Genomic DNA, 14,900 nt, shown 5'->3' with positions numbered 1-14,900 from the left:
TAACACTGCATTTGGAACTCAGATGAAGCAGAGGCTGGAAAAGAAAGGATCATAATTATTTGGAGTAGACATCCAAAGAAAACTTGAGTTTTCAACACATTATAAAAGCATAAAGTATCTTTAAGCATATGGTAGGCTTGAAGAACTGCTGCAGCAAAATAATAAATGGGCCTCAAAACTTGCCTTCAGAACTCTGGTTTGCTCTTTAAACTCCTCATCTTCATCAGAATCTGCATCGGGGAGCTGATAAATCCTAATTCCATGCTCAGAAATCTCATCCAGAACCTGAAGTTTACAAAAAAAGGAAAAACAAACTCTTACTATAGAGAAGTAGACAAAACTAAAGTGAAGTTAGCATGAAAAAAAGAATTAAGTAAAAGCAAGGAATTTGGAGAAGTGATTTCTTAGTTACAGCATCAAAGCCATGCAGCTCATGTCAGAGTGTATGTTCCTCTATTTGACATGTACAGAATTTGAAAGGGCAGTGTCTATTGTCTCTTGAATCCAAAAGACAAAAGCTTATTATCTACTTCAACTGGAGAAAGTAATTCAAAATCTACTAAGAGAAAAACCATCCATGGAGAGAAAAACCATCCATGGAGAGAAAAATCATCCTTGGAGAGAAAACCCATCCTTGAACAGTTTTGTTTATTGTCATTAGTGTCTGAGATTAACAACAACAAAAAAAACTTCATTCTTCTACACATTCTTTTCCTTATAAAATCACTGCAGGGGTAAGCAGCTAGCATAATTCCAGGCTTTTGGCAGTTTCAAAAGGTGGTACAAGTCAATCCTTTCTTCAAAGCTGAAAGGAATGCTCCTACTGCCATGCTATTAAAAATATTTAAGTCAGAAACCTTACCAACTGCACTTCTCACTGAAGAAAGTGTGGTGGTATGAGGAGAGCCATGAAGAATGCTGAAATTTCACAGAAACTCTCTTCAAAGGGATCTTGGAGATCTCAACAGAGCAAGGTTAACTGTGCAACCCTCCTAGACTAGTATTTCCTAGCTAGTTGCAACTGCAACCTCACAACCAACACATAAAGTACACACCAGCACTGGTGCAGTGACAAACTCATGGTAGACAAAGTCTGGCCAAAATCAAGGGGTGGGAAGGCTGGAAGACCTCTGCTACAAGAACAGGCTGAAGGAGCTGGGGTTCTTCAGCCTGGAGAAAGGAAGGTTCCAAGAAGACCTAATAGCAGCCTTCCAGTACCTGAAGAGGACCTGCAAGAAGGCTGCAGAGGGACTGTTTGCAAAGGCCTTCAGGGATAGGACAAGGGGTGATTGAAATTAGAGAAGAGGAGATTTAGATTGGATGTTAGCAACAAGTTCTTTACCATGAGGGTGGTGAAACACTGACACAGGTTGCTCAGGTAGATAGTTCAGGTCCTATCCCTGGAGACATTCAAGGTCAGGCTCCACAAGGCTCTGAGCAACCTGATCTAGTGGAGGATATCCCTGCTGAATGCAAGGAGGTTGGACTAGATGACCTTTGGAGGTTCTTACTGACCCAAACCATTCTATGATAATACTGTTGGGTTCCTTGATCCTCTGTCATGATTATGACCAATAGCTACCATACAAATAAAACCTGTCCAAGCAGGGGTGATTACTAAACAGCTGTTTAAAAATAAAACAGTCCTTCAGGCCATTAGAAGAGGAATGACCATGCATGAAGCACAGCTATTCCCATTACAGCCTTTCCTGCCAGGTGCATTAACATCCCCCGCACTCACACACGCGTGCACAAGGAATTAAGATGTTTTGAACCTCCACAGCCAGCAACATTTTGAAAATGAAAAAGAAAATTGGGGATAAATGTGGCCAATAAGCAACCAACAGCCACGTCCACACAACTTAAATCCATGCCCAGCGTTGCTGGTTTTGCAAAACAGAAGGTAACTGAACTGTCCCCAGGTGACAAGAGAAGCTGCACAGCTGGAATAGGTGGGGCAGCGCTGCAGTGCGACGCCTTTAAGCAGCTTCATGAAGCAAGAAGCCACACTGAACCTGGCTGAGATCTTCCAGATAAAATGCAAGTGAAACAATAACGGGAAAGCCAACAACAAGGGGTGCTAGAATAATATATTACAGCTGTTAAACCTAGTGCTTTCCTGAAAGGAAAAAGAATTGCAATAAAAACAAACTGTATTTTATGGTCCTAACAATGAAACAGCATTTTGCTTCTTCAAATCTGAATCTTATTGGCCTCAGAGGATTCTGTGTTCCTAAAGATTAGCCTTCCCATGGGAAATAAAAAAAAAAAAAAAAAAAAAAATCAAAATATTAGTTTCTCCCTCTCATGAAGTCATTCTTTTGAGCAGGTTTCCTTAGCAGCCTTGCATGGCACAGCTTGTGAAACTGCCTTGCACTTCTTCCCACTCAAGAGCTTCAAAAACATAACTTTGAATTCCAGAAAGACCAAACAGGAATTGCTCCAAGCTGGGTTTCCTTTGCAAGCTCCACAAACTTGCTGCTTAGGTCCAAAGCAGCAAAACAAAAACATTTTACTTCAGATTGATGGCCAAATGGCAGAAACATCTGAAAAAAAAAACAACTTCAAGCTGCATCAGCAAAGCAGGATTTTGATTCTTCCTCTAGATTAGAGATTCTGTCAGCCAAGATGCTTTGAGTTAGAACAATATACAGTAGGTAGACTTTCAAAGCTTTGGAACCACATGATACATTCGACTTAGTATAAACTCAGATTGTATAGTGACCTTTGCCAGCAGTACAAAAATAATCCCTTGTTTACCTGCTTCCTAACCACTCCCTTAGACTGCAGCAGAAGTGCATTCATCTTGTTACATTTAGCCAAGGCATAAATGTGCTGTCCATATATTTATGCGATGTCCAGTCTTAAAGATTACTTAATTAAAGGTAACTCTGCTCAAACTAGAAAGAGCCAGATATGAATCAGCACTAGTTATGGTCAAGAGAGGATGCCTATAATCTCTTTCATCACAGGGTATGTAAACTGGGATTCTTCTTCCACAGTAAGCATGCATCATAAACACTCAATCTAGCATCACTGCACTGCAAAACAAGCAATTCACAGTTCACACTGGGACACGAGCTTGCTTGCACTGCTGCAATGTTTCAGCTAAAATCTGCTGTTAACACACAGAAGTGAACATAGAATCACAGAACAGACAAGGTTGGAAGGGACCTCCAAAGGTCTTCTAATTCAAACCCTTTGCAGTCAGCAGGTACATCTCCACTAGATCAGGTTGCTCAGAGCCTTGTTGAGCCTCACCTTGAAGATCTCCAGGGATGGGGCCTCAAACTATCTCCCTGGGCAACCTGTGCCAGTGTTCCACTACCTTTGTAGGAAGGAATCTGTTCCTAACATCCAATCTAAATCTCCTCTTCTCTAATTTCAAAACATTGCCCCTTGTCCCACCCCTGAAAGCCTTTGCAAACAGTCCCTCTGCAGCCTTCTTGTAGCCCTCTTCAGGTACTTGAAGGTCATTATTAGGTCTCCCCAGAGCCGCCTTTTCTCAAGGCTGAACCCCAGCTCCCTCAGCCTGCCCTTATAGCAGAGATGTTCCAGCCCCTTGGAGTGAAACCAAACCTAAAGATACACTCTAAGAACACATCTAATGCACTCTCTACTTCTGATAGGCATCCAGAACAGTGGACTACATGAGAGCTAGTTTGATTTACAGCTGCACTACCTGCCTTTCAGGCTGATTTGAGCCCTCCTTGCAAACCCATCTGCTCAATACCTGCTTTGTTGGGCTGCACTGCTTGCTAAGACAGATGAAGTCAAGAATGGCCAGATTCTCAGCAGCATTAACTGCTAAAGCACATTAGACTTCTTTGAAGATTTCCCACTTCATAATTCCCATAGATTAGGTTCTTGGCCAATATCAATCATCCTTCTTAAGTCAGTATTTACTTTGTATTTGGCTTTAACATTGTATGGATTGCACTGTTCCCATGATCAAGTGTTAGACCTACTCTTCTCTTCAGCCTTTCTCTCTCCTTCAGTGTCAGTGTGTCAGCCTTGGCAATCACAGGGACAATGTTGACTTTTCCGTGCAGAGCCTTCATGAATTCTACATCTAAAGGTTTCAGCCTGCCAACAAGTGGAAAAAAGGAGGAAGGAGGGACAAGGAGGAAGAAAAGAAAACAAAAAGTATTTTTTACCAGACCAAATACATCACAAATTATTTATTGCAGGTATCTACATAAACAATATTTCCAAAATAAAATAAGTCAGAGCACTTGCTCATCAGTTTGATTGTATAAAGGTTGAATGGCAATTAAAACTGTCACTCTAGATAAATTGAGTATTATGGATATTATAAAGCTGTTACGTTTCTGAGTGATAAACAATATGATACAGACTGCTTCAAAACAGTATTAGATGCCAAAAAGGAGACAAATTAGGGAGCATTCATTCCCAAAGTCCAGTTTAATTGCATTGGCTGACAGTATGAGAAGGAACTCAATTAGCATTAAAGTTAAGTTTCCAGTTCAAGTAATGAATACACTTAAGAACAGGATACAACACCCTAAAACACAAGAGCTCAAGAGATTGTCTTACCCATGCCCAAAGGGAGAGATGAAGTAAAAGCAGCAATGGACTCTGTTGTCTATAATGTGACGTCTGTTCAGACCACTCTCATCATGAAGGTACCTTTCAAACTGGTTGTCAATGTACTGGATAATTGTTTTGAAGCTGTGATGTGGGGCAGGGAAGAAAGAGAGGCATCTTACATTAGCTTTAAAATTATTTTAAGAGAATTATGAAAACATAAGATCAGAAGGAGAAGAATCACTTCTGTTACAAAAAGTTTCACTTCCTAGCATTGTGTCAACTACTGAGGAAAAGCATTTTGATAATGCAAAAAGATATTTTCATAGCAACCACTAAGTGACTATTTCTGCTTAGAGCTACTTTCAAGTGCTACTCTGTCCACTGAATAAAAAGTTCAAGTGCAAGCTTGGAAAAAAGAGCATCCAGTACCAAGACAACACAGACAGGAACAGAAAACTTGGAATCTTTCTGCTATTGTTTTTTTCTGGGGGTGGGGGGGTGAGGATTTGTTTCTAAGCTAACTGACAAGTGACATATCCTGGATATCTTCTTGATTTACAGCCCTGACCCTGGGGCTAGGTTTCTATAGTTACCTATGGAAATTCTGGTATTCCAGTCTGTTTGAATGAAATGCAAATACATTTGCAAGTCATGCACAAAAGCATCACATGATTTATTAAGCTATTTTTGTTACCTTACAGAATCCTTCTCTGCTGGCAAAGAAAAATAATTCCTACTTAGTTCAAGGCAATTTTAAAAATGCCCTCCAGAGGAGAGGCACAAAGTTTGATCACATAATCAGATCCAAAGAGCAGTGACGACAGAGAAGGAGAAAACACAATGTATTACTAAGAAGATTGTTTTAAGATATTCCAGAGCATGTACACACCTGCAAACAACATTAATATAAAAGGACACTTTATATTAAGTACTGCAGGGGAAGGGAAATAAACACACTGATGAAGATAAGATTAGGCAGATGATTGTGTCTCATGAACAGATCTTAAACTACTTGAGGGAAAAACTAAGCAGGAAGATTAATATGAAAAAAAAAATATTATTTCTGTTGCTGAGAAAGTACAAATTTGATTAATTTCCAGGTAAACTGGAAAATGAACACATGGAGTGGTGGCAAATGCAATGATATGCAGTGAAGTTCAAACCTGGGCTGGGTGGCTGCAATGAAGACAATGAAATCCAGTAACAAAAACGATGGCAGAGATCCTGGAATTAACTTGATTTTCAAAAGCTGAGTAAGCTTTTGTATCTATGAGGCAAAAAATCCATAGCAGAATATATATATATACACACTGATATCTTTGCAAGACTTGCACCATTCCAAGCCATACTGCAGAATATGAAACAGTGAAACAAGGCATTTATTGAGGTTTGGCCTTAGTTTGGTTCAAGCACGTTAATACCTGGTGGAAAAGGACATCATGGTTTACCTTCCTGTTGATCTCAAATACTCTCAGCTGGTGAAAGGTAATGAGACTGAAGACATACAAGTATTAGAACACAAACAAAGCACTAACAATGGGAAAGCAACTATCACACATTTCCCTGGAAATTCAATTAGTTTACATGGAGTTTCCTAGTTCTAGCAGCTATAATTTTTCCTATAAATATGGCATTAGTGTCCTGTACCTCCTAGCTTCCGGGAAACACCTGGCTTATACCACCGTGCTACCATTACTTAAGAGATATCCTGTATTGTAACAGCAAACAACACAACCATTGCATTTAAGCAGCTGGGGGAAAAAGAACAGCATTACCAGGCTGCCAGAATCCACCAAATGCAACTTAGCATAAACCAGTAAATAAAAAAGTTAGCAGCAGGTAGAAAGTAGTCATCAAAGAATGACCTGAGACACTGCAGACAAGGTGAAATGAGGCTCATGATCAGCAATATCAAGTTTATCTGTACTGGTTTTGTCAACCACCCCTTTGATGCCACATTGGATCCCAAATCTGTGTGTGAAGCAAACCTCTTTCTCATTTCTCCTTAGATCCTTTCTTTTGCCTGGTGAAAGGTTACCTAAGAACACGCTTCCATCATGATCCCACTGTCACAGATTCCATTGGGTTGGAAAGGACCTTCAAAGGTCATCTTGTCCAACCCTCCCTGAAGTCAGAAGGGACATCTCCAACTAGATCAGGCTGCCTAGGGCCACACTGATTTTAATTTTGTATGTCTCCAGGGACAGGGCCTCAACCATATCTCTGGGCAGCCTGTTCCACTATTTTACCACAGCATTTTACCACGTCCTTAAGAAGCCATTCTGCGCTTCAAACATCCCACCAGAAAGGATTTTGCTTCTCCAAAAAAGAAAGCCAAGGATGCTAAGAAGGATGCCAACAGCATTCCTAGGTGTAGTTTGATTCTAGAACACAGAACTCCAGCTAGCTGAAGCTTCTCATGGAATCTAAAAGATTATCACTGTAGTTAACTGGGCAAACTCCTGACAACAGACAATCCTTCCTAGCACTTTATGACAGAAAACACAATAAAACAGACTCCAGTACCACTTTGATTTAGCTCTGTTCAAAAATAACCACAATAAAATTTCTAACTCTGAAAGCCAGGTAGACTGCTCAAGTCACAGCTTCCCCCCAGAATAATGCTTCATAAAAACTTGGATCAACACCAACCCCATCTAATGGTTAACCACTCTTGCAGCAGATGCTCCTGAACAAACAGAAGCTTAAGAACACAAACTTACTGCTTCCTCTGCCCTAAGAAGGAAGGAAGGTAACTACACTGCCTTCATCTTGCCTGCAGTTTGGAACAAAGAGTCTATCCATCCAAGTCCCTACCACATCCTGTAAAAGCTGACAGCCTTAGTCAGAATTACACTCATCAGGGCTCAAAGTCTTTTTACGTGACACAAGAAAATGGGATCGGAGTGAGGCAAAACTAAGCACACCTTTTCATTGTGTAGTATGTAAGTACTATCTGTTCCCATAATGTATTTGGATGATTAAGATTTGTCACAGAAAATGAAGTATAAACCAGTAAATTGTTCTGCTGGGTCTGAGTCACCATGGAATCACACTGAATCACACTGTTCGGCAAGCCTTCAAAAAGAAAGGGGAAAAATCTGGACACAGAAGTCTCTAAGAAACATCTTAAGAGAATAAACAAAGGGCATTAGAACACAATCAACAGGAAGAGCTCTACATAAGACAATAGACAGGCTGCAGAGCTCTTAGCTCCAACGGAAGGAAGCTCTGGTCAGCAGTGAACAAAATAAGCAGGACCATGCTGCAGTCCAGAAAGATGCCTTAGTGCTAAGTCTAAAAGTTTGACTATTTTTAACTTCATAAAATAGGAAAAGTGGGAGGAAAATAAAAATCCCTCTACACCTTCACTTTCAAACTTTCATTTAGAATATCACAGAACTTCACTGCCTGTGTTTCTACTGAACACCATAGGAACAAGAGAAAAAACATGTCTGATAACAATGTTCTTCAGAACTCTCCAGATTCTGTCAAGAAAAGATGACAAAAAGATTCTGTCAGCATTACAGAGGGTTACTTTAACAGCTATTCACCTCCTCAGGAGGGTGTCTAGCAATAAGACAAGGGGGAACAGTTTGAAGCTGAGGGAGAGCAGGGTTAGACTGGAGCTGAAGAAGTTCTTCAGTATGAGGGTGCTGAGAGTTTGCAATAGGTTGCCCAGGGAGGTTGTGGGTGCTTCCTCCCTGGCGTTAGGGCCAGGCTGGATGAGGCCTTGAGCAACCAAGTCTAGTTAGGAGGTGTCCCTGCCCATGGCGGGGAGGTCGAAGTAGATGTGGAAGTAGATGATCTCTGAGGACCCTTCCAACCTAAGCTATTCTATGATATGATTCTATCAGAGTAGCTATGGAGATAAGCTGTTTGGAGTTGTCACAGACAAGCTTACTGGAGAACAGGCCATTGATTAGGGGGGAGAATGACAGACAGCCTGGAGGCTACTAACCAAACCTTCTAAAAACTTTATAAAGCAGATAGAAAACTGAAGCAGGAAATTACACAAAGCAGCACAGTTTTACTAGAGACAACAATTACAGTATAACTAAGGTTGGAAATGACCTCAAGGATCATCGAGTCCAACCTATCAACACAGACCCCATGACTAGACCATGGCACCAAGTGCCACGTCCAATCCCCTCTTGAACGCCTCCAGGGTCGATGACTCAACCACCTCCCTGGGCAGCCTGTTCCAATGACGAATGACTCGCTCAGTGAAGAACTTCCTCCTCACCTCGAGTCTAAACCTCCCCTGGTGCAGCTTGAGACTGTGTCCCCTTGTTCTGGTGCTGGTTGCTTGGGAGAAGAGACCAACCCCCTCCTGGCTACAACCATCCTTCAAGTAGTTGTAGACAGCAATAAGGTCTCCCCTGAGCCTCCTCTTCTCCAGGCTAAACAATCCCAGCTCCCTCAGCCTCTCCTCACAGGGCTGTGCTCAAGGCCTCTCCCCAGCCTTGTTGCCCTTCTCTGGACACGTTCAAGTGTTTCGATGTCCTTCCTAAACTGAGGGGCCCAGAACTGGACACAGTACTCAAGGTGTGGCCTAACCAAAGCAGAGTACAGGGGCACAATGACTGCCCAGCTCCTGCTGGCCACACTATTCCTAATGCAGGCCAGAATTACAAGAGAAACCCTGCTTTGAAAGCTCACCTAAACTAAATGTCACTGGTATTATGAAGATGAGCACCCAGAATGTGTGTTTAGAAAAATTGTGTCTAACTGCAAGGACTCAGAAAAAAATCCTCTACCATGAATTGAAGAAAATGCTGCATTAGCGTTAAGAATAATGAACACATTGCTTCCTTTTAGTGCACCAAAGTTATCCACAGATCACCAGCTGAATCACTTCAGTTAGAGACAAACACCAGAGCAGTTTTTAAGACAGAAATACTATCAAGCAAAGCATTTGCTTGGTGAGGGGTTTGGAACACAAGCCCTATGAGGAGAGGCTGAGGGAGCTGGGGTTGCTCAGCCTGGAGAAGAGGAGACTCAGGGGTGACCTTATCACTCTCTACAACTACCTGAAGGGAGGTTGTAGACAGGTGGATGATGGTCTCTTCTCCCAGGCACCCAGTACCAGAACAAGAGGACACAGTCTCAGGCTGCGCCAGGGGAGGTTCAGGTTGGATGTTAGGAAGAAGTTCTATACAGAAAGAGTGATTGCGCTATGGAATGGACTGCCCGGGGAGGTGGTGGAGTCGCCGTCATTGAAGGTGTTCAGAAGGAGACTTGATGGGGTGCTTGGTGCCATGGGTTAGCTGTTTGGGTGGGTTGGATTGGTTGATGGGTTGGACACGATGATCTTGAAGGTCTCTTCCAACCTGGTTTGGTTTATTCTAATAAAGGTTTATTCTAATAAAGGTTATTCTAACTGGATTGTTCAAGCCATAAGTGTAGTCTTAGTGCCTGTTTATTCTAATTTCCATACATACCAGTCCTGGCTGTTAATGGCATCTCCATATCCTGGTGTGTCAACTACTGTAAGGCGCAGTTTCACCCCTCGCTCCTCGATCTCTACAGTAGAAGCTTCAATCTGAACTGTTCTCTCTATTTTCTCTAAAATAAAGTAGCATTTGCATTGTTATTATGCCTATCAGAAACCCCTGCAGGACAGAACAACAGAACAGGAAATGCAATCTAAAACAGACTGTAAGCAACATGACATAAAATATTTTAAAGATCAAAACCAAGACAGGTAGCGAAAACCGAACACCACATTACTGTACATAAACAAGAAGCAATGTTGTGAGTAGTGATTGTTTGAGTGTATTGATTGAGAAGAAACAGGAGCCAGCAGTGCACCCATGCAGCCCAGAAGGCAAGTCTGTTCTACCCTGCATCGAGAATGTGGCCAGCAGGGCAAGGGAGGTTATTCTGCCCCTTCACTCTGCTCTTGTGAGACCCCACCTCAAATACTGCATCCAGTTCTGGTGTCCCCAGCATAAGGACGGAGATCTGTTGGAGCGAGTCCAGAGGAGGACTACAATAATGGTCCAAGGACTGGAGTACCTCTGCTATGAGGACAGGCTGAGTGAGCTGGGCTTCCTCAGCCTAGGCAAGAGAAGGCTCTGGGGGGACATTAGAGCTGCCTTTCAACACCTGAAGGACTCCTACAGGAAGGCTGAGTTTTCATGATGTTGTCCAGAGACAGGACAAGAGGGAATGGTTTGAAGCTGAGGGAGAGTAGGGCCAGACTGGATCTTAGGGAGAAGTTCTTCAGTACAAGGGTGGTAAGACACTGCAACAGGTTGCCAAGGAGGCTCTGGATGGCTCCTTCCCAGGGGTGTTCAGGGCCAGGTTGGATGAGGCCTTGAGCAGCCAAATCTAGTTGAGAGGTGTCCCTGCCCATGGTGGGGAGGTTGAAGCAGATGATCTCTGAGGTCCCTTCCAACCTGAGCCATTCTATGATTCTACAGGAAAAACATATCAGAGGAAATGGGGACTGAGGTCCCAACTAAACTAAACTAAATCAAACTAAAAGGTTTGGGAGCTTGGTTTATAATGAGAGTTTAGGAATAAGCAACAACAGCTGACCCTTTGAAAGGAAATACAAATAAAAAATAACTTGGAAAATTGAAATGCACCTAGGCAGCACAGAGAAAGGGTCACATGGGTGAAGCTATCAGAACTAAGCAACAGTAACTGAAAGAACATTAAACGTCACAGCAAAACTGCAGAAGCACATTTACCTGCAGCGCCGGGAATGTAACGTTCTGGGTAAAGATCAGTCAAGAACAGACTGTTAATTAATGTGGATTTCCCCAAGCCAGACTCACCTGCAAAAGAAACAAAATTCATCTTATTAAGCACACACACCTTTCTATTCCAGGCTTTTCAAAGCATAGCCTCTTTCCCCAAGCCCACAATTTTTGAGGAAAAATAATTTGTTCATCAGGATCCACCCTAGGTTTTGAGATTAAAAAACATCAAAGGTTCAGCTAAGCAATTTAAAATCCACAGGAAAAACAAGCCTCTAGTGTTTTTACAAATGTTCCATGAAAATGCTAAGTTTACTCTAACAGACTTCACAATAAAAGCTGAAAGGTCACACAGCACTTTGACTACAGATCTAGAGATAGTTAGGTTACTTCAAGGAAATAAAAGCTGCTGTTTGTTCATTTAAATCTACAAAATCAGGAGCTTTAACTCTCCTGTTGGAAATTTCTGGGAGCTTATGGTTTTCCTAAGGCAGAGATTGAACCTGTTAGGAAGGATAATGAATAAAGAGATCCCAAACTAGTATGTGAACTTTGCACCCTTCTAGTTAGGGCACATGTCATGAAACATGGAACAGAAAATCATGTCCAGAGAAGAGCAAGGAGGCTGGTGAGGGATTTGGAGGGTGTCATGTGAGGAGTGGCTGAGGGAGCTGGGGGTTGTTTAGTCTGGAGAAGGCTGAGGGGAGATCTCATTGCTCTCTACAACTGCCTGAAAGGAGGTTTCAGTGATGCTGCAGTTGGTCTCTTCTCCCAGGTAACCAGTGACAGGATGAGAGGAAATGGGTTTAAGTTGTGCTAGGGGAGGTTTAGGTTGGATATTAGGAAAAACTTATTTACTGAGAGAGTGGTAAGGGGTTGGAACAGGCTGCCCAGGGAGGTGGTGGAGTTACCATCCCTGGAGGTGTCCAAGAAGCTGTAGAAGTGGTGCTTCAGGATGTAGTTTAGTGACCATGGTAGTTAGGTTATTGTTGGACTCAATGATCTTAAAGGTCTTTTCCAACCTGAATGATTCTATGACTCCAACAATGTTACAAATGTAATTACTAAATCTGAATATCAAAAAGTCACTTTTTCCCTAAGGCAAGGAATCAGAGTTTAGAGCAATTCTCATGTTAGATGCTGCTAACCCAGTCTCAGAGATGATGAAGTTATCTGTATTTATCGTTAAAAACTAAGAGATACTAACCTTACCATAAATTACCTATTTATTGTACAGACTCTGCTGAATGCTCTGTCACCAGATAATCTCAACTGGTACTACAGAGCACAGAGATAAGGCAGCAGGGTCATGTATCTCTTCTCATTTTCATCTTTCAATAGCACATAATTCGAAGGTAACTACTCAGAAAGGTGAAACTACTGTGGACTCCTTTTGCACTCGTATGACATTAAATTGATTCAATGCAAGCATAATTCAACAGGCCACTGAAAACAACTTTGCGCCTGAAGGACTTTCCATCAAAGGTGCTCATTCACAGAGCAGGCAAATTAAAAGTTTAGTGACAAAATACCAGTGAGTCAGTACAGAGCAGCAGAAAACACAAGAACAGCAGCACCATTTCAACAGCAAGATATTCACCACGTGCACTCATGCCTTCAGTGGGGAAATGGGAGTCAAGGAAAGATTAAGCAACTATCCCTTCCATCTGATGATGAGTCAGGAACACAAGAATGTCCTGCTGGCTCAAAGTCATCATCTTTAATCACTACAAATACTCCCTTCTACCAAATATGAAAAAGTAGTAAGAGATTTAATGAGAATGTGTTTAAAGATCTTTCCTTTTTTTAACAATCCCTTGCAAAATAGGAAGACATGCATGCCTATGTGAAAAAAATATATTTAGCTGTTGTTTAACACTCAAAACCACTTAAACAAATCACTTACCAACCACCATCAATGTGAATTCAAAGCCCTTCTTCACAGATTTCCTGTGAACCTGGTTGGGCAGATTAGCAAACCCCACATAGCCTGCTGAGTCGGAGAACTGCCAAGAAAACAAAAGTTGAGTATAATTGAGATCCCCTTCCCCCTAAAAAGTTGAAGCAGAGTTCATTTGATTCTATACAATGAAGTGCAGAGATATACAAAGCACATGGAAAAATAATGAAACCATGTTTTGCTGTTCTAGCAAGGCAGACCTTGAAATGGGCAATTCACCAAGCAGGCTGATCTCTGAATAGAAATCTGTCAAGTACCTTGAGTCTGGACTTGAATTAAAAATATCTGCAAGCTTGCAAGAACACAGTATTGTTAACCTGTAAACTGTTCAAATTTGGTATCTTCTGCTGCTATCTTCAATTAAAATAATGCATCAACTCATCTGTAGAGAAAGAGGAATGCTGTATAGTAACACACAGATTACCGAGAAACAATCACACGGAGATCTGTCTTCTTGCTGAGTTCTTCACCTATCTTCACAATGTTTGACTTCTAACACAAAAGCAGGAAAAATAAGTGTGCCTGAAAAACTTATCAAAGAGATTTGGGCTATAAAAAGGGCAGTCTGCTTCACCATCTCTTATCAACTGACTGAAAACCTAGTAGGAGCCTAAACGAGAATATCAGACATTTGATTTAGGGACCTATGAGCTAGCTGGAACCAAATCTATTCTACACAGATGAGTTTACGATGAGGAGAGTTTTTATTCAATGCCATACTTCCAGTGGGGCAGGTTGGAAGGGATACAGGGGAAATCACTTAAAAGGCAATTAGTTATTTGCTAACAATCCTTTTAAAACTCAGCCAGATGTGCAAAACCTTTGGAAAAGAAGGTTTATCAAATGCCACTTCACTAGGTGAAGGCACCATTCTAAACACCGAATGCTTGGCAAACATCCAAAAGTCCGATACTAAAAGCACAGGGAAGCTCTGTTCCCACTTAACTTCACAAAGCACAACTGAAGCAACAAGGTATCAATCATTGCTTCACTATTTCACCCCTTCAGCAAAGCCAAGAGTTGTTTTTTCAGAAGTCAGACAGGTTCTAAACAAAATTTTGGCTATGCAGCCATCTCTTTACCTTCACTTTTTCGCCTGACTGAGACATGTCTCGTCACTTCCAAGTTTCAGACACTGGAAAATAAAATCCACAGTGCATATTAGTTCACTTAGAGACTACATTGATATTAAACTTGAACTTCTATGTTGCACAAAATAATAATACTTTATTCTAGTAGAATGAAATGTCACATAGGGAGCTGGGGTTGTTCAACCTGGAGAAGGCTCCCAGGAGACCTAATAGCAGCCTTCCAGTACCTGAAGAGGGCTACTGGAAGGCTGCAGAAGGACTGTTTCTAACAAGCTGTAGGGCTAGGATGAGGGACAATGGTTTGAAATGTGAGGAGATTTAGATTGGATGTTAGTGACAAGTTCTTCACCATGAAAGGGGTGGAACACTGCAACAGGTTGCCTAGGGAGGTAGTTGGGGCCCCACCCCTGGAGATATTCGAGGTGAGGCTCCACAAGGCTCTGAGCGACTTGATATAGTGGAGGATGTCCCTGCTGACTGCAGTGGGGTTGGACTAGATGACCTTTGGAGGTCCCTATGATTCTATGACTGTTTTCAGTTACTTCAAAGTACTATCATTGAATGTGAACACCACACCAAACACAGCAG

The 14,900-nt window shown here is 41.8% G+C and overlaps 1 protein-coding gene across 4 annotated transcripts in view; it reads right to left on the bottom strand.

Annotated features, from left to right (window-relative positions):
- Positions 1-14,900, bottom strand: part of LOC137450587 (septin-2) — a 42,016-nt gene that overhangs the window by 21,849 nt on the left and 5,267 nt on the right. For all 4 annotated transcript variants that reach the window (XM_068157299.1, XM_068157298.1, XM_068157302.1 and 1 more), the window contains exons 2-8: positions 14,304-14,356; positions 13,168-13,267; positions 11,253-11,339; positions 9,996-10,119; positions 4,558-4,692; positions 3,969-4,086; positions 184-285 (exon numbers count right to left, since the gene is read on the bottom strand). In XM_068157299.1, the coding sequence (XP_068013400.1) occupies positions 184-285; positions 3,969-4,086; positions 4,558-4,692; positions 9,996-10,119; positions 11,253-11,339; positions 13,168-13,267; positions 14,304-14,330 (693 nt within the window). In that variant the 5' untranslated portion in view covers positions 14,331-14,356. The remainder of the gene's footprint in view (positions 1-183; positions 286-3,968; positions 4,087-4,557; positions 4,693-9,995; positions 10,120-11,252; positions 11,340-13,167; positions 13,268-14,303; positions 14,357-14,900) is intronic.

Source organism: Melanerpes formicivorus, unplaced genomic scaffold (genome assembly GCF_026170545.1).
Source record: "Melanerpes formicivorus ecotype bairdi unplaced genomic scaffold, bMelFor1.0.p_v2 SCAF_36, whole genome shotgun sequence".
In the NCBI taxonomy this organism is placed as follows: Eukaryota; Metazoa; Chordata; class Aves; order Piciformes; family Picidae; genus Melanerpes; species Melanerpes formicivorus.
Note: the sequence above shows the minus strand (reverse complement) of the source record. Positions and strands in the feature narration are given on the sequence as shown.